The 17,656-nt window shown below is 54.7% G+C and overlaps 1 protein-coding gene across 2 annotated transcripts; it reads left to right on the top strand.

The window, feature by feature from the left end:
- Positions 1-749: 749 nt before the first annotated feature.
- Positions 750-6,678, top strand: TRIM56 (tripartite motif containing 56). Of its 2 annotated transcripts, XM_061402042.1 has the most exons (3): positions 752-1,113; positions 1,990-2,101; positions 2,210-6,678. In XM_061402042.1, exon 3 carries the CDS (start codon positions 2,211-2,213, stop codon positions 4,476-4,478), a length of 2,268 nt encoding a protein of 755 aa, XP_061258026.1. In that variant the 5' UTR covers positions 752-1,113; positions 1,990-2,101; position 2,210; the 3' UTR covers positions 4,479-6,678. The 2 variants fall into 2 exon arrangements, with proteins under 2 accessions (XP_061258027.1, XP_061258026.1); XM_061402043.1 differs by lacking the exon at positions 1,990-2,101 and having other exon boundaries at positions 750-1,113.
- The last annotated feature ends 10,978 nt before the right edge of the window (positions 6,679-17,656 follow it).

The raw sequence follows: 17,656 nt of genomic DNA, 5'->3' as shown, positions 1-17,656 counted from the left end.
CCAGGTGTTCATCCCTGGAAGATAGAACCTGCATCTCCTGCATCTCCAGCATTGGCAGGTGGATTCTTTATCACTGCTCCATATGCATGTATCTGCTGCTGCTGCTGCTAAGTCGCTTCAGTCGTGTCCGACTCTGTGCGACCCCAGAGACGGCAGCCCACCAGGCTCCCCCGTCCCTGGGATTCTCCAGGCAAGAATACTGAAACGGGTATACATGTATCTAATCTCTCCTAAACTTCCCTCCAATCCAGGCTGCCACATACCATTGAGTTCCCTATGCTATACAGTAGGACCTTGTTGGCTGTCCATTTTAAACATGGCAGTGTATACATGCGAGCGCTCAATCTCCCTATCTCTTCCCCCATCCTTCCCCCTGGCAACCGTAATTTCTCGAACACACCATCCTGAATTACTTGGGACCCCCAGCAGAGTATGTGGTATTTCATTCGTCTGGGCCCACCTTGCTGTTCCCAATTCCTGGAATCCCCTTCCCTGCGTTCTTCTCTGGCGATCCCCGACCCCTTCGCACTCTGGTGACTCATCTCAAGGGACACCTCCTCCAGGACCCCCTCCCGAATCTCAGCAGACAATTGTGGTAGAAGGGCCTCACCTAGGGCTGGATTTGCAAATATGCGGCAGCCCTGGAAGCCTGGCCCGAGGCCGGGGCTCTGGTTACCCTGCGTCTCCGAGAATCACCTAAGATCTCTCATTTCTTCCCTCAGAGGATACATCCTCAGGCAGCTGCCCTGCCCTTGCGACAGACACACTTAGCAGGCTGAGCAAATCCCGAGGCTCAAACGGACAGGCCGACCTCGCAGACTCCAGCCGCGAAAGCTGACCCAGCCCGCACGAAGCCCGGGAGCCTGCGGGCGGGGACTGTGCCCCGCCGATGGGGGAAGGCCCCCCCCTGCGAGGAAGAGGTCCAGGCTGGGGAGGGAAGAGGGCGGGGCCTGCGGCCGTTCTAGTCCGTGTCCCGGGCCTGGGACGGAAGTTGCAGAAGTACAATTAGTTTCAGTTTTGTTTCTCTTTCAGGAGCCGGGCAACAGCCGCATCAGGGCCTCCGAGGGGTTGGTCGGGGAATCCCCCAGCTCTGGGTCCTGGAGCCCAAGCTAGGTAAGTAGGGGGCTTGGGGGGCGGCTGGAGGGAGAATTGGACTGGAGGGGGTGGGGGAAGGGAGACGGCCGGAGGAAGAGGAAGGGAGGGGAGGGGGACAGAGACCCAGAGGGCGGGAGCAGAGGGGAGGCTCCTCTCTCCGGGGCCAGAGAGCTGAGGTCTCCCTGGGAAGACCCCCTTCCCACTCTCTCAGCCCTGCCCGCCACCCCTCCCCCCGACCCAGCCCCTACTTTCTGGAAGTTTGGGGGAAACGCCCCAAGTTTCTTTATCAAGTATTTCACTGGCCACTGTGCCGGATGCTGGGGGCATTCACAGACGGAGCCTCACGTGACTCCGACCCTCCAGAGGCTCCTTGGAAAGGAGGAGGCCTCCAGCAGCGACACGGGCGGAAAGAAAAGGGCTGGGGGAGCCGGGGCTCGGACCCGGAGTCCGAGAAGCTGGACGGAAAGAGCCTGGCAGCCCCTTCCCCTCAGCAGCCCCTCTGACTTCTCCAGAGCCCATTGCGGGGCCGTCGGGGCAGGAAGTTGGGGGGCCCCCAGTTCCTGTGATGCTGCTGCGGCGGGGGAGGGGGGGCGGTCCGGGAGGCAGGTGTACCCGGCCCTGGGACTTGGGGCCCCGGCAATTGAAGCCAGTTGTTCCGCCCCACCTGCCAGGAGTCAAGGGGACTCTGCCCCACTGGACCCTCCACTGTGTCCTCCCTGCCCCACCCCCGCCCGGGCAGCTCACACCCAGCACGGTCCCCAGGGTCTGTTCACACCAGACTCCCACCCCATGTGCCACAAGGCTTGTCAACGGCGGGGCAGGCGGGCAGGGGCACCCATCATTACCCCATGGGCTCTCTAAGGCCCGGCCTCTTAGTCTCTTCGGATCTCGCAGGGCCTGACTTGCGCGAAGGCAGCCTTTACTTTTCACATTTCTGAATGTCTGTACGGAGAAGGGAGGTGGTTCTTTAGCTCCAGAGACGACAAGAAAATTCCCAGCCATTCAGGTGAGATCCCAGACCTGGTGGGGCTTGAGTATGGGGCAGAGGTGGGAAGGCAGAGGACGGCCACTTCAGGAGTGCCCTCAACCTCTGCCCTCAACCTCTTGCTTGCAGAATGGTTTCCCAGGGCTCCTCACCATCCCTCCTGGAGGCCCTGAGCAGCGACTTCCTGGCCTGTAAAATCTGCCTGGAGCAACTGCGGGTGCCCAAAACGCTGCCTTGCCTGCACACCTACTGCCAGGACTGCCTAGCACAGCTGGCCGAGGGCAGCCGCCTCCGATGCCCCGAGTGTCGCGAGTCTGTGCCCGTGCCGCCTGCAGGCGTGGCCGCCTTCAAGACCAACTTCTTTGTCAACGGACTCCTGGATTTGGTGAAGGCCCGGGCCGGTGGCGACCTGCGGGCAGGGAAGCCGGCCTGTGCCCTGTGCCCCCTGATGGGGGGCGCCAGTGCCGGGGGGCCAGCCACCGCCCGCTGCCTGGACTGTGCCGACGACCTGTGCCAGGCCTGTGCCGACGGACACCGGTGCACCCGACAGACCCACAGCCATCGGGTGGTGGACCTGGTGGGCTACAGGGCGGGGTGGTACGACGAGGAGGCCCGGGAGCGCCAGGCGGCCCAGTGTCCCCAGCACCCGGGGGAGGCCCTGCGCTTCCTGTGCCAGCCGTGCTCCCAGCTGCTGTGCCGAGAGTGTCGCCTGGACCCCCACCTGGACCACCCCTGCCTGCCCCTGGCTGAGGCTGTGCGTGCCCGGAGGCCCGGCCTCGAGGAGCTGCTGGCCGGCGTGGACAACAACCTGGCCGAGCTGGAGGCCACCCGGCTGGCTGAAAAGGAAGCCTTGGCCCGGCTGCGGGAGCAGGCGGCCAAGGTGGTCACACAGGTGGAGGAGGCGTCCGAGCGGGTCCTCAGGGCCCTCCTGGCCCAGAAGCAGGAGGTGCTCGGTCAGCTGCGGGCCCACGTGGAGGCTGCCGAGGAGGGTGCTCGGGAGCGCCTGGGGGAGCTGGAGGGCCAGGAGCAAGTGGCCAGGGAGGCGGCCGCCTTTGCCCGTCGGGTGCTTAGCCTGGGGCGTGAGGCTGAGATCCTCTCGCTGGAGGGGGCGATCGCCCAGCGGCTCCGGCAGCTGCAGGGCTGTCCCTGGGTGCCTGGGCCCGCTCCCTGCCAGCTGCCCCAGCTGGAACTGTATCCCGGGCTCCTGGACAAGAACTGCCACCTGCTGAGGCTTTCCTTTGAGGAGCAGCTGCCGCAGAAGGACAGCAGGAAGGATGGAGCCCGAAGCCAGGGAGGTGATGCAACACAGCCCCAGAGCAGGGATGGAGTTCAGACCCCAAATCAGGACAGAGCGCAGACACCCCAAGAGGACGAAGCTCAGCCCCTCAAGGCGGAGAGAGCTGAGACTCCCCAGGAAGATGGAGCCAAAACCCCGAAAGAGGGCAGAGCCCAGACACCCCAGGAAGATGGAGGAACCCAGGCCCGGGTGGGCAGCAGATCCAACAAGAAGAGGAAGTTCAAAGGCAGGCTCAAGTCCGTCTCCCGGGAGCCCAGCCCCGCCCCCGGGCCAAACCTAGAGGGCTCTGGCCTCCTCCCCAGGCCCATCTTTTTCTGCAGCTTCCCCACCCGGATGCCCGGGGACAAGCGCGCCCCCCGGATCACTGGGCTCTGTCCCTTTGGATCCCGGGAGATCCTGGTGGCGGATGAGCAGAACAGGGCCCTAAAGCGCTTCTCTCTCAATGGCGACTACAGGGGCGCCGTGCCCGTGCCCGAGGGCTGCTCCCCATGCAGCGTGGCCGCCCTGCAGGACACCGTGGCCTTCTCAGCAGCCGCGCGGCTCTATCTCATCAACCACAGTGGCGAGGTGCAGTGGCGCCGGGCGCTGAGCCTCTGCCAGGCCAGCCATGCTGTGGCCGCCATGCCGAGCGGGGACCGGGTGGCGGTCAGCGTGTCCGGCCACGTGGAGGTGTACAACATGGAAGGTAGCTTGGCCACGCGGTTCATCCCCGGGGGCAAGGCCAACCGGGGCCTGCGGGCACTGGTGTTCCTGACCACCAGCCCCCAGGGCCATTTTGTAGGGTCCGATTGGCAGCAGAATAGCTTGGTGGTCTGTGATGGGCTGGGTCAGGTGGTTGGGGAGTACCGGGGACCTGGCCTGCATGGCTGCCAGCCGGGTTCCGTGTCCGTGGATAAGAAAGGCTACATCTTTCTGACCCTTCGCGAGGTCAACAAGGTGGTGATCCTCGATCCGAAGGGCTCGCTGCTTGGCGACTTCCTGACGGCCTATCACGGCCTGGAAAAGCCCCGGGTGACCACCATGGTGGACGGCAGGTACCTGGTCGTGTCCCTCAGTAACGGCACCATCCACGTCTTTCGGGTCCGCCCTCTTGACAGTTAAAGGGCTGGGACTGGGGATGGGACTGGGTGGGGGGGGGGCAGGAAATGAAGGCGGGGAGAAGGCAGGCAGGGCCGCCCAGGAGATGTGGCGGCCAAGGGCATTTTCTCGGAGGGCAGGGGTTGACAGCTTTTCACAATTTGAAGTGCCAAACCCCTGTGCAGGTGCAGGGATAGGGACCAAGCAGGGTTGGCATGACCATAATTCTCAGAAGCAGAGGAGGAGGGGTTGGAGAGGTGCTGGGCATTAACGCCTCTTGCTTTTGAATTGGGGGAGGGGGGTGGGGTGTGGTGACTGCCACTGCCGCTACCATAGAGTCTAGGTTTCCAAGATATGTAAACTAGTTCTGATTTGCGTTCTTCTTCAAAACCATTCCTGATGGGGTGGCCTGGGGAGAGGCCTGGGGAGGTGGGTAGAGATTGTCCTTGGAGCCAAGAAGGGCTCAGGTTATGTCGATTACGTACTTTGCAGAAGAGAGCTGAGAACCCGTTCTTCTCCAGCTGGAAGGGGACAGGCTAGGTTAGCAGGGGCCTGAGATTTTGAACCCGGCAGTCAGTGGCATCTTTCACCGCAGAGACGGAAGGGCTGAGGTCATTCATTGCCTTCAGCCACAGCCGGCACATTGCGGCTCCTCCTCCAACAGTAGCACCCCCCAGTGAAGAACAGGGTGGGCTTTGTGGGGGACCAAGTACAGACACTACCCCAGGGCAGTGGATGTTCACCTTAAAGCCCCTGAAGAGAATGTGCTGTTAGAAAACGGAGCTGGTAGGGCTGGAGTCTAAAACACAGCGCTTACCTGGGGCCTTCCCTCCAACTTCCCTCACCTCTCACCTCCAAGCCAGCCTGAGGTCAGACCTCTGTAGAATATAAAGTCTCTTCTGTTTTGATGTCTTAATACTTCCTGGAGTTTATTTTTAGCCCCTTCTTAGTTTCCCAGCACAACTCCTTTTGAGAAATTCTGGCTGAACTAAGGTGTTAAAGGCATTTTTGTCTGTATTGCTATTATGGGTGGGGAACACACCTAATCCTAGAGGCCAGGTGTGGAACTCAGGGGCCAAACCAGTTGGAAGACCTGAGAAGTCAGTAGTGGGGCTGACATGGGCGGAGGAGTGGAAATTGCATGGAGGGTTCGTGTCAGAAGTGAGCTGTAAGCACGGGCCCTTGGCATGGGCCGTGGCAGTGCTGGAACTGAGGTGGCCATGGCTAGCCAGGGGCTGGTGAGAGATGACCAAAGGGAATCTTAATGTAAGGATCATGGACTGTGAGTGGTCATGGGTACCAGAGAGATTTTGGACAAGTCCAGATGGAAAGTACAGGACGTTAGGTGGAGGGAAAAGAAAATCTTTTTCCAGGGAGGTCGTTGATTTGTTTCATGAAGTGAAGGGGGAAATAATCAATGTCGAGTGGATGGATTCAATTACATAAAATTTTGAGATGTGTGCACAGCAAATAATAATGAAGATTAAAGGAAAAATCGATGAGGGGAGGAAATTACAAAGCGTTGATCTGAGAGCTGAGTCTCGAGGGTATACAGTGACTTAAAGAGATCTACTTGGTCAAAGGACCAAGTAAGTTGGGTCCCCAGAAGGGAATCTACACAGGCCAGAACACATAAAATGAAAAATCAAATCAATCATTTGCATTCTTCAAAAAAATATTTTTGAAGCTATATCATGGGGAAATAGGCTCCTGGCATGATAAATGCTGCTTCCTGGAGATCGATTTGGCAGGACTTGACAGGAGTCAAAGAAATGATTGTAAGATGAAGTTACTTCACATTGGGGAATACATTCTGGGAAAAGAACTGAAAAAGGAAAAGGATTTGCAGATAGGTATTTGTGACCACGCTGTATATTATAGTCATTGACAGGAAACAGCTCAGCTCTGGAAGGAATAGCCAAGTGGATTGTGGTCTAGCAGGACAGTGAGTTACTGCCTTCATGTATGACAACTATGAGAACTATTTAGACGATTTTGACTGTGATGCAATCATAAGCAAAAAAAAACTTTTGGATTTCTGATCACATCATTATAGCAGCAAGGTAAAAGCATGTCTGAATAGTTTACTGAGTGTAAACAGGTTCAAAATGTGTAAATAGTGACAGGGGAGGTTGGGTTCTTTTTGAGTTATTTCCTGCTGTTATTTATATATGCACATTTCTACTTCAGTTACTATTGTCCATTAAATAACATATATGCTTAACTGTTTACTGCAGAAAAATACACCTCTATAAATGATATTCAAGAATAACTCCTGGATTTGCAAATGAATGTCAGAATACATGAGACTGTTCTGGCGGGGGTAGGGGTAGAGCAGGAGCAAGGGGGAAAATCCTGTGGGTCTGGACCCAGCAGGGAGGAAAGGCTAGCAGATCAGGGGCCTGTTTGGTGGCTGACCATGGAATGTGCCCTGGGAAGGATTGCAGTGGTCAGGCAGTCCCCACGGATGATCTGTCATTGCAGAACGTCCAGAGGCAAGAGACGGTCTTATTGAGTTCACCAACTCATTCAGACCAACTGAAAACCGAGTTGTGGTTCCACGGAACCAGGTGGTATAGGATGAGTTGCACGAGTGGGGAGACTGTGTCTGTCTGCTTTGGAGCCCTCTCTACAGAGTCAGCACAGTGACGGCTCCTAGTAGGTGCTCAGTAAACATCTGTGGAGTGAATTGGTGTCTAGTAAACAGTGGGACCCACCAAGGTGTCCAAAACCTTGGCTTGTGGGAAATCTCCAGTAGGGGGCACTGTGGACTCAGCCTATCGTAAGCCTTCAGGAGCGTGACTCAGCTCTGAGTCACAAAAGAGATGAAATCGGGGTGTCCTGCTTATGTGTCCTGGGGCGTTCTGGCCTCTAAGGGATAAATACCTTCAGGTTAGAACAACAGTTTTGCAGAGCTGCATGGGAACCGTGTGCAGAGAGCCGGGCTGGTGGAATGGCTCCAGCCAGGAGGTGGGAATAGAGAACTTCAGAGGGGAAATACCACCTGGATACAGGAAGAGACTCCCACAGATGTTCTAAAGATGAAGCAGTTGCAGGGGACACCACGAGAGTCCTGGGAAGTCAGACGTGAGACAATTGGCAGAAGTACTGCGTTTTCCCGCTGCAGGGCTCGGTCGAGGTGGGAAAGCCACAGCCCTGGGGAAATGTGAGATGGATGGGAAGGATAGCACTGAGCATCATTTTGAAAGGAAAATCCCCAGCCTCCCAACTGTGACCTGGGAATCCTAACAAATCCTGGTGCCGAAAGCACCACCCAGCACTGGGACAAAGAGTTCTTGCTTCAACTACAGATGTTAAGAAATCAGGAACATCAAAAGATATGACATCCCCCTCACACCCCCGCATTGGACAGTGACAGTTAACTTGATCCATCATTCCTTTTCCTGTTTGGGACTTCCCAGATTGTGTACAAAAGGAGGATGCCATTTAGGTAGAGAAAAGGGGAGTAGAGAACCTCGTTCGTACTTTTGTGCCTAAAAGAGGAAATGAGTGAGGCAGCAGAGATCTGGGTTGAGTGCTGGCTTCCCTGGTGGCTCAGCTGGTGAAGAACCCACCTGCAATGTGGGAGACCTGGGTTCAGTCCCTGGGTTGGGAAGATCCCCTGGAAAAGGAAAGGCTACCCACTCCAGGATTCTAGCCTGGAGAATTCCATGGCCTGTATAGCTCATGGAGTCGCAAAGAGTTGGACAGGACTGAGCGACTTTCACTTTCATCTTCTTCCAACTAAGCAGCTGTGTGATATTGGTCGAGCTCCCTAACCTCTGTGGACCTGTTTCTACATCAGTAAAAGACCCATCATAATATCCACTGTGCCCACCTCACAGGGTTATCGTGAGGACTGGCTGAGAGGCGTGGAGAATTTTGTACACCCTCAAAGCTCAAACTGGAGGTCTTAGGAAAAATTTTAACCAACTTGTGTTCATAGTACTGAGTTAATGCTTTTCTGTCAGGGTAAGCCTGAAAGGGGATGTGGTATGCATGTATTGTGAGGGAGGCTCGAGAATGTCTGGGAAGAGCTGTTACCTGCTTCTCTGTTGGAGGAGATTCTTCAGTTCTGCCTTCCAGCGTTTATTTGAAGAAGCCATTTGCTAAGACTCAACAGTGACCGTAGGTGCAGAAGGGACCGATGGCCATCTTGCTAAGGCTGAATTCTGCTTCTAAAAGCCAGCTGAGAATCAGGCTATACTAACCTGTATACTAACACGTAGAAGAAACGGCAAGAGTAGCCCAGTTTTGTTTTTTTTTGTAAGAGAAGATAACAATTTGGGAGGGATTCGCTCTCCTTTTGCCTTAGTCTTATTATTACTGTATCTATAAAGCCATTCATAGAATAATCTACAGAGATAATATTCCAGTGGGGCCGATGTCCAAAAGAGAAGTCAGAAAACTTCCAAGGAGGTTGATAAGGTTGGTGACCTGAGCTGGGCAGGATGTGGTAAGTGCGTACCAATATCAAGGTATTTTGATCATCTCTCCCAAGCTTCCCTGGTGGCTCAGCGGTGAAGAGTTCACTTCCTGGGTCAGGAAGACTCCCCTGGAGAAGGCAACGGCAGCCCACTCCAGTGTTCTTTCCCAGGGAATCCCATGGACAGAGGAGCCTGGTGGGCTGCAGTCCATGAGGCCTCAAGTCGCTAAGACACAACTTAGCGACTACACCAGCACCCAGGAGGGTTAGCTGAGAACTAAAGCCACCTGGAAGTTAAGTGGGAGGTTGGACGCAGGCGCAGAGTTCTGTCTGGGGGAGAAAGTAGCCTTGGACTAACTGGGGCAGGGAGCTGTGAGAGACACTGCTCAAGAAGTTGTTCCCCACAGAAGGATCAGGTTCAGATGTAGGCTTAGAAAGATAGGTAACTTGACCAAAGGCAGCAGATCAAGCCAGCCCAACTGGTTCATGAATATAGTTCAATTACATGAATCCAGATGGGAACAGAAATAGATTTAGAGTGACTGGAAGGGTGGAGAAGGCTCAGCAGGGTCTGGCTGACCTCACCCAAAGCCTAGGTGAGGAATCTGGGACCAGGCAGAGAAGGGCTGTAAAGGCAATTGGGAAGTAGTCTGGGGAGGTTTGGGAAGGCAATCTGACTTCTCTTCGGAGGAAGTTTCGAGCTGACTGGGTTAGCAGCCAAGGGAGATGGGATTGAAAATGGAACTGGGGCCTCTGTACCCTTGGTGTCGGCTCAGCAAATATTTCTTAGTTGCCGCTGGCCTGAAGAAGCTATGTTGTAAACTCTTTGATTCCTTTGATTGTGTACTTTATATTTTCCCCCCGTTTCTTAATAAATTCCTTTGAAAAATGTGAACCTTTTCTCAGATGGTTCATGCGTGTGCGGAACGATCAACACCCAGGTAGGGAAGGGAATCAGATCGTATGGCCCTCCTGCTATAACTGCGAAGATGCTACCCGGAGCCCTTGGAGACAATCCAGGCGCAGGGTGATCGGCCCTGTCATCATCTGTGTTTCCCCCATCCTCGTCCCAGGCCACTCCTGCCTCTGTAGGACAGAGGGGCCCTCTAGGCAGAGGTCTGCATCTTCCAAGCTCACGTTTCGTGGGAGGGAGCCAGCAGGTGATCTGGCCCAGCAGGACCCCCGAAGTTGTGTGTAAAGGAGGTGAATAGAGGGCGCAGGTCAGGGTGGCTGTGCCCATCACTGGTCTCTGCTTGTTTTCTGGTTTACGGGCTCCACCTGACCTGCTGCGCCTGTGATACCACGTTGGCCCCTGCCGGGCTGGGAGGTATCCAGGCTCTAGGAATATCCACCTACTGGCCAAACCTACCCCCTCTGACCTGCTCTCCAAAGTCCCTCCAGGAGTCCCTGACCCTCCTCTCTGAGTCCTGAGCAGGAAGAAGGAAGTTCTCCGGTCCTTACTTGTAATTCACTCAACCTCTGTCCTCCCAGTCAAATGCAGGGATCAAATAGCAGTTACCGAGGGTTGCCTCCCTGCGCTTCACATCCATCGACTGCCAAAATGGAAGTGGCCACCACCAGCACTGTGTTAGAGACGCGGAACCCTAGACCTGGGAGGTTTGCTCATTACAAGCAGATTTTGTTTCTGACCCCAGAGCTTCCCTTTCAAGCAGCTCTGAATCCTAAGCCCATGTCGTTTCCTCGTTCATTGATGAGAGAGCTGAACGAAACGAGATCCCAGGTTCTTCCCTGAGCTAACAGGCCAGGACCCATCCAGGTCCAGAATCTAGACACAGAAAGGGAAGCTTGGCAGTGCCCCGTCTTGTGCTCGTTGCCAGAGCACCCCTTCCCCCACTTGTCTGTTATGACAAGTGATAAGAGAATGCTCTAAGTGGCCGGGTTGGGAAGCAGGAGGTGGGGATGAGGGCCCACCACTGCTGCGGTGACAGCCTGAATAAGAATTCTGCAATTCATCATCTACTGACTCAGCCTGGCTCTGGACCGGCGCCTCTGTGAACCCTGGGGAGGGTGACTCAGCAGCTGAGGGGGCCGGGCGCGGGAGAGCCTGCGGGTCCATGTGAGCGCTGAGTGTTGGGAGAACGGCTTGTTCTAGCTCCAAAGCCCCAAGGCGGATTGTCTGCGCCTGTGGTCAGAAACACGTGGCCTCAGTCCCCAGCCATGCAGCCGAGCCTCCTCCCTCAAACCTGGGTCTCTCCTCTGCACTGGAGAAGTCACCGCCCCAGAGGCGGCAGGCCCGTGGCCTCTGCTCATGGCCGTGGGCCAGTCTGCAAGTGGCCAGGCCGCAGACTCTGCAGGGTGGGGAAGTGGGGCCGTGTCACAGGCCAGGCACACAGCTGGACAGATGGTCACAGCATCATTCTTCATCACTGAGGTCGGGGGAGCAGGGCTCTGGCGTCTTGCTTTTGCTTCCGGGTCAACTCAGAAAATGTCTCTTCCTCTTCAGAAAGAGCAGCATCTATTTTCTCTGCCTTGAACCCTACGTTAGGGACAGGCTCATTGGAAGAAAAGAGCCAAAGCAAGGAGCCAGCGATCAGGCCCCGAAACCCAGCGTGGAGGCTGGAGGTCCACGCGCAGGATGGCTGCATTCAGACCGCTCGCTTCTCCCCTCCAGCGCCCGCTTCCCACCCATCTCTGGCCGCCCTGACCACTTTCTCACCTCGATTATTCACACACATCCTCACCTGCAAAACCCTTCAGGTCAAGAACTTCTGATTCACACGGAACATTCCATAATCAGGTGTTCTGTAAATACCGGTGAGTGGAAAGACCAAATGAGTGAATTTGTGCTAAAACCTCATCCCTATCACACTCACATGGTTGGATGGAACAAGGGGAGGAGCTGGAAATGCTGGGGCAGGCCCGAAGGCAAAAAGAATTTATCCCTTTTCCTTAGGAGGAAGCGTGAGTAACAGTGAAATGATCCAAACTCTGGGAAAAAAAGATGGTAATCTCACTCCTCTGTACTTTTTCTTTGTTTCAGAGCACTTTGACCTCCCAACACGCTGTTTCATAGGATTATTTATCCTGCTTATGGTTTATTGTTTTGTCTCCTTCCCCGGTTTCTACCCCAGGTACAAAGCAAGCCCCACGACAGGACAATTTGCCTGTTTTGTGCACTAATACATCCTATGCCTGTAGAATATTGTGTGAGAAGCAGTAGACTCTGAATGAACGAATGAATGCAGAAATGAATGAAGGTTATGTGTGGACATTTACTCTGAGAGGCAGTTCTCTCTCCATCCGCTCTGCATTTACCTGTATTAATAAAGTCCAGCAGGTACATTTTATTATCACCCTTGATTTAAAGACGGGAATGGTGAAGTTACATTATGTAAATGGGGTCACAAGGAGCTGGGCAGAGGTCAATGCCAGCCATGGCTGGCTTGGGGCCAACTCTCTACCACTCCCTGGCGAGGCGAGGCACACGGCACCTTCCTGGGAGTCACATCTATTGCTGGCCAAAATCTTGGCTTTCTCTGCCCACTGAAGCCAAATGAAAAATATGGAGACGGGCTTTGGAGGAAATAGAAAGGTGGTTTTAACTCTCAGCCAGCAGAGAGGGGAACCCAGAAGGCTCATGTGCCTCAAGAACTGTGCCCACGTTCCATGAGGAGTCTCTCTGTGTGTGTTAGTCGCTCAGTCCTGGCCCGATTCTTTCCAACTCCACAGACTGTAGCCTGACAGGCTCCTCTGTCCACATGATTCTCCAGGCAAGAACACTGGAGTGGCTTGTCATTCCCTTCTCCGGGGGATCTTCCCGACCCAGTGATAGAACCCTGGTCTCCTGCATTGCAGGCAGATTCTTTACCCGTTTGAGCTATAGGGACGTCCTTTAGGGGAGAAGTCTAGGGGCTTATATAAGATGAGGGCTCACAGTTGGGGATCAGTGAAGAGGACCAAAGGTGTTTGGAGCTTGTCAAAAAACAGTCACAGGCCGATGTCAGTAACCCAGTAATTGAGTCCAGCAGTTCCATGGCTCTGTGGTCTCCTTTCTGTCATGTAACTACAAGAGGAAGGGTGTCGTAAGGGTAAACACCAGGTGCAGGATGCATTAGGCATAGAGTCAAAGGAAAATAGGTGCGAAGTGTAGCCCCTGCAGAAAAGCAAACTCAGTTATAGACATGCTGAGTTAGGAGCAGCACGGACTGTAGCCTGCCAGGTTGCTCTGTTCATGGGATTCTCCCAGCAAGAATACTGGAGTGGGTTGCCATTTCCTTCTCCAGGGGCTCTTCCTGACTCAGGAATTGAACCTGGGTCTCCTTCATTGCAGGCAGATTCTTTACCGTCTGAGCCACTAGCCAAAGTAAAAAAAAAAAAAAAAAACTAGGAATATTCAGCCCTGCTCATTGTTCTCTTTATCGTCTTTGTTCTCAGGAAAGGGAAAGAAAAAAACAACTCATTTCTCTTTTTTTCCATGTAACTGCAAAACATCCCAGTCCATCTTTCCTGGGTGAGGCTTTTTTTCTTTCTCTCCATTTCCACCAACTTCCTGCACGACTCTATTCCCATCCAAAGCACAGCTTCTTGTCAGCAGATAGACTTTTCCTGGTCGGAGAACCATGGAAACATGGGAGCAGAGGGCGGGCCATGGGGGAGCCTGGTTCTGGCTCTCCCTGCCTGGGACCTGCAGACCTGACCCAGGGCTGTACTGTTCCTGCAGCTGGCCCCCACCACCGACACCCCACAGACCACATGGGAGGCTCCTAGGCCCAAGCCCAGGGCAGCTGGAACTCCCCGGGTCACTCATCTGTGGGAGCTGAGCTAGAACCTAGGAAAGGGCGTATGCAACCCTAGGCATGAGGGCTCCAGGCACTGTCTCCTTTCCAGGCCGGCCCTGCAGGGCTCAGGCAGGGGGAACCATGCTCCCCAGTTTCCTTCTCAGCTCCTGTGTCTCCGTGGTTCTCTTCCAGAAAAAGCCTTTTACAGCTGAGAAGACGCTGTACTCTGGGGCAAAGGTATCTCTTGGAGGGGTGCAATGGTGTCATGTGGGAAGTTAGTGGAAAGGGAGACAGAAAGTAAAACATCTCCCCGGAGAGGTGGACTGGGGGGTGGTTCCCGGGAAAGCATTCTGAGCATCATCGCCCCCGGGGAAAGTGCTGGGAGCTGGCCCCAGACCAGATGCTGGCTCCTGTGTGATCCCAGGAGAAGAGAATAGAGACCGCAGAACACCAGGCAGCAGGAGCAAGGCTGCAGAGACTTGAGAACACGCACATTCATGCTCAGGGAGACCCTGCGTCATTGGTCTCCTCCATCTGAGGCCTGGGGGAGGCAGCGGGAGAGGAAGGGAAGGAGGCTGGGATGTCTGAGCATCAGCTGGAAGTGGTCCATCGGGGGAGACAGAAGCTGGATTGGGGTTTGTTAGGGAGAATCTGTGCCCAGATGTTGAGAAGCAGTGAGTGCCACGCCCCACGTGTGGGTTTGTGCCTGTGGCTGGGCCCACCGGGCATCTGTGCCAGTTTGTTTAGGTGAGGTGTATGCCTGCTCTCTAGCAAAGCACACGGGTGTGGGGGACTTGCTGTCAGGGTGTTCCTGGGAAGGGCATCATGCCAACTTTTGCCTCATTAGAGAATCAAGCCTGGAATTTCCCTGAAGCTCATTTCCTACCACTTAATCCTTAGCACAGGATCACAGTGGCCAAGTCTGTCCCCCACCCCGAGGGCAGATGCTGGGCGTGGGCGAGCAGCAGAGCCCTCCAGAAGTGCCCTGATGTCCCATCCACCTCTCCCCCCCACAGGCCCCTCTCCTAACACACAGTCACATGTGCCTTCCCCCCTGGCTTCTTCCTCCCTCTCCTAAAAGAACAGGAGTCAAGGCGAGGAGATCCCCATTTAACCCCAGCTGCACCGCTGGCTAAGCAGGTGACCTCTGCAGAGGCTCCTTCACCTCTCTGAACCGCCGTCCCTCATCTGTAAAATGGGTGTGGTAAAACAGCACGAGGGCTCTCGGATGAACAAGCAAGATGAAGAACGTGTAAAAATTAACCAATAAAATAGATGACCAACAAGGACCTACTGTATAGCACAGGGAATGCTGCTGAATAGGCTGTAATAACCTAAAGGGGAAACGAATTTGGAAAAGAAGAGATACATGTATAACTGAATCACTTTGCTGTACGCTTGAGACTGACACAACATTATTAAATAGCTATGCTCCAATATAATATATTAATAAACAATTTTTAAAAATAAAAAAAGATGAAGGATGTAAACGCACTCAGACAGTGCCTGGCATGTAGACATGTTTGATCCAAGGCCACCCATTCCCTCCTTCTGTCACCCACCCCTTGGGATCACGGGTCTTCTCTCGATCCTTTTAGAGACAAAACACCCCTTGCACCATCAGGCCACCATGCAGCGGGAGGCAATGGCACCCCACTCCAGTACTTGTGCCTGGAAAATCCCATGGACGGAGGAGCCTGGTAGGCTGCAGTCCAGGGGGTCGCTAAGAGTCGGACTCGACTGAGTGACTTCACTTTCACTTTCCACTTTCATGCATTGGAGAAGGAAATGGCAACCCACTCCAGTGTTCTTGCCTTGAGAATCCCAGGGACGGGGAGCCTGGTGGGCTGCCGTCTCTGGGGTCGCACAGAGTCGGACACGACTGAAGCGACTTAGCAGCAGCAGCCTCTAAGTAACCAGTGCAAACAGCAAGTGCAAAAATGTCTGGGAATGGGATTTCCCTGGAGGTCCAGTGGCTAAGACTCTGCATTTCCAGTGCAGGGGGCCCAGGGTTCGATCCCTGAGGGGAACTAGACCCCACATGCAGAAACGAGAGATTCCGCATGCCCCAACTAAGACCTGGTGCAGCCAAAAAATTAGTTTAAAAAAAGAAGTGTCCAGGGAAGGCATGACTGGGAGGAAGGCTGACCTGCCACCCAGACAGTGGCTTTAACACGGTGCTTCATCACAGCCCAGCACCTCCTTCTTGGCTACACGTGTGCACCCTGGACCAGCCAATCTCAGGTGCCCGCAAGGCAGGAGACCTGGGTTCAATCCCTGGGTCAGGAAGATCCCCTGGAGAAGGAAATGGCAAGCCACCCCAGTATTCAAGACTGGAGAGTCCCATGGACAGAAGAGCCTGACAGGCTACAGTCCACGGGATCGCAAAGAGTCGGACACGACTGAGGAACTAACACTTTCACTTTCAACATAAAGTGGACTCGCAAAGAATAGCTCACAGACCCCAAATGCTGGCTTGGACATCCCCAGGCACATGGACTCATCTCTCCCGGGAACCTCAGCATGTGGCTTTAGCGTGGAAGCAGAAGAAAGCCGGGGTGCCAGATGAGCTTAATGGCTGGATGACAGTCTGGGGCACCCTTGCCACCTCTGGGCTCACCCGTCCTGGGTCCTGGCCACTGCAGTTGTGGGAAAGTGAAAAGTGAAAGTGTTAGTTCCTCAGTCGTGTCCGACTCTTTCCCACCCCATGGACTGTAGCCCACCAGGCTTCTCTGTCTATGGGATTCTCCAGGCAGCAACTTTGGAGTGGGTTGCCATTCCCTTCTCCAGGGGATCTTCCCGACCCAGGGATCAAACCTGCACTGCAGGCAGATTCTTTACTGTCTGAGCCACCAGGGAAGCAGTTTGTGGAATGTGACACCAATTCTCCTGCACGGCCTGGAGACCTGGCACCAAGCTGGGTCTCCTTGGACCTGCCTTTATATGAGAAGGAACTTTCCCCTCGTCTTGGCATCTTCCTTCGGGTAGAAGACAATGCAGTTACCTCGCTTAAATGCAATCACAACCTTATCTGCTCCTCTGAGGTTTCACCCAGGTCTCCTTAATTGGATTTGGGATATTCACAGACAGACAGTCTCCTAGGTAATTTCTACAGAGGGCTAATATCCTCTCCTAAACTGAGTTTCTTCCTAATTGAATTCTCAGAAGGCGATGTTAACTTTAAGGTACTTGGCTGTCCGGCCCAAGTCCCGCCCACGTGCGGCAGTATCACAGGACACAGGCGGAAAGTTTATACCCAAACAGTCCCTACCTCTAAACGATGTACAAGCCTGTCGGGGAAAACAATGCAAACGCATGTGAATAATCCAGTGCTGAGTGTGTGGTTGTGTGGGTCCTACGAGGGAGCCACTTCAAAGGAGAGATAGCCCAGGGTGGCCTGGGAGGCTGGGAAGGCTTCGGGGAAGAAGCAGAAGCTGAGGCATCTTAGGAGTCTCTGTGGACAGCTGGCTTTCGTAAGAAAAGCAGGGGAGGTGGAACATTCCAGAGGCAAGAAATGGGTGGGAAGAATGGAAATCAGATGGTCTAGATGGAAAGGAGACAGATGTGGCCGGTTCAGATCCCGGCCCCCGAGACAAATGCCTTCCCGGCTCCCTCTCTCATTCCCATTGCTCTGGGTCCTCTTCCCCATCCTTGAGCTGGGCTTGCTGAGAGTGTCAGGGAGGCTGGGGGCGGGGGAGGGCCCTGGCTGAGGCCTATCTCCTCCCCCCCACCAACATACACAAACGCACGCGTGTCCAGACGCAGCAGAACTAACGGTCTGCCAGACAGGAAAGCCCTGTCAGAGGGCAGGGAACCTCCACCCCAGGCCCCGAGGGACAGCCCTGGGCCGTCCACCTGCTGCACAGCTCACCACCTGATTCAGCCCGGAAACCAGCCCCCGCCCCTCCCCCACCCCCTGGTGCTAGACACAACACGACCTCTTCGCCTCACCTACCAGCCCCTTGGGATTCTCAGAAGTGGTAACAGGGAGTTCCCGAGTCAGGGGCTTTCCATCTAGCTCCCACCTCCACCCCCAT

This window comes from Bos javanicus, chromosome 25, assembly GCF_032452875.1.
Source record: "Bos javanicus breed banteng chromosome 25, ARS-OSU_banteng_1.0, whole genome shotgun sequence".
Classification (NCBI taxonomy): domain Eukaryota; kingdom Metazoa; phylum Chordata; class Mammalia; order Artiodactyla; family Bovidae; genus Bos; species Bos javanicus.
This window is presented reverse-complemented; position numbering and strand designations above follow the sequence as displayed.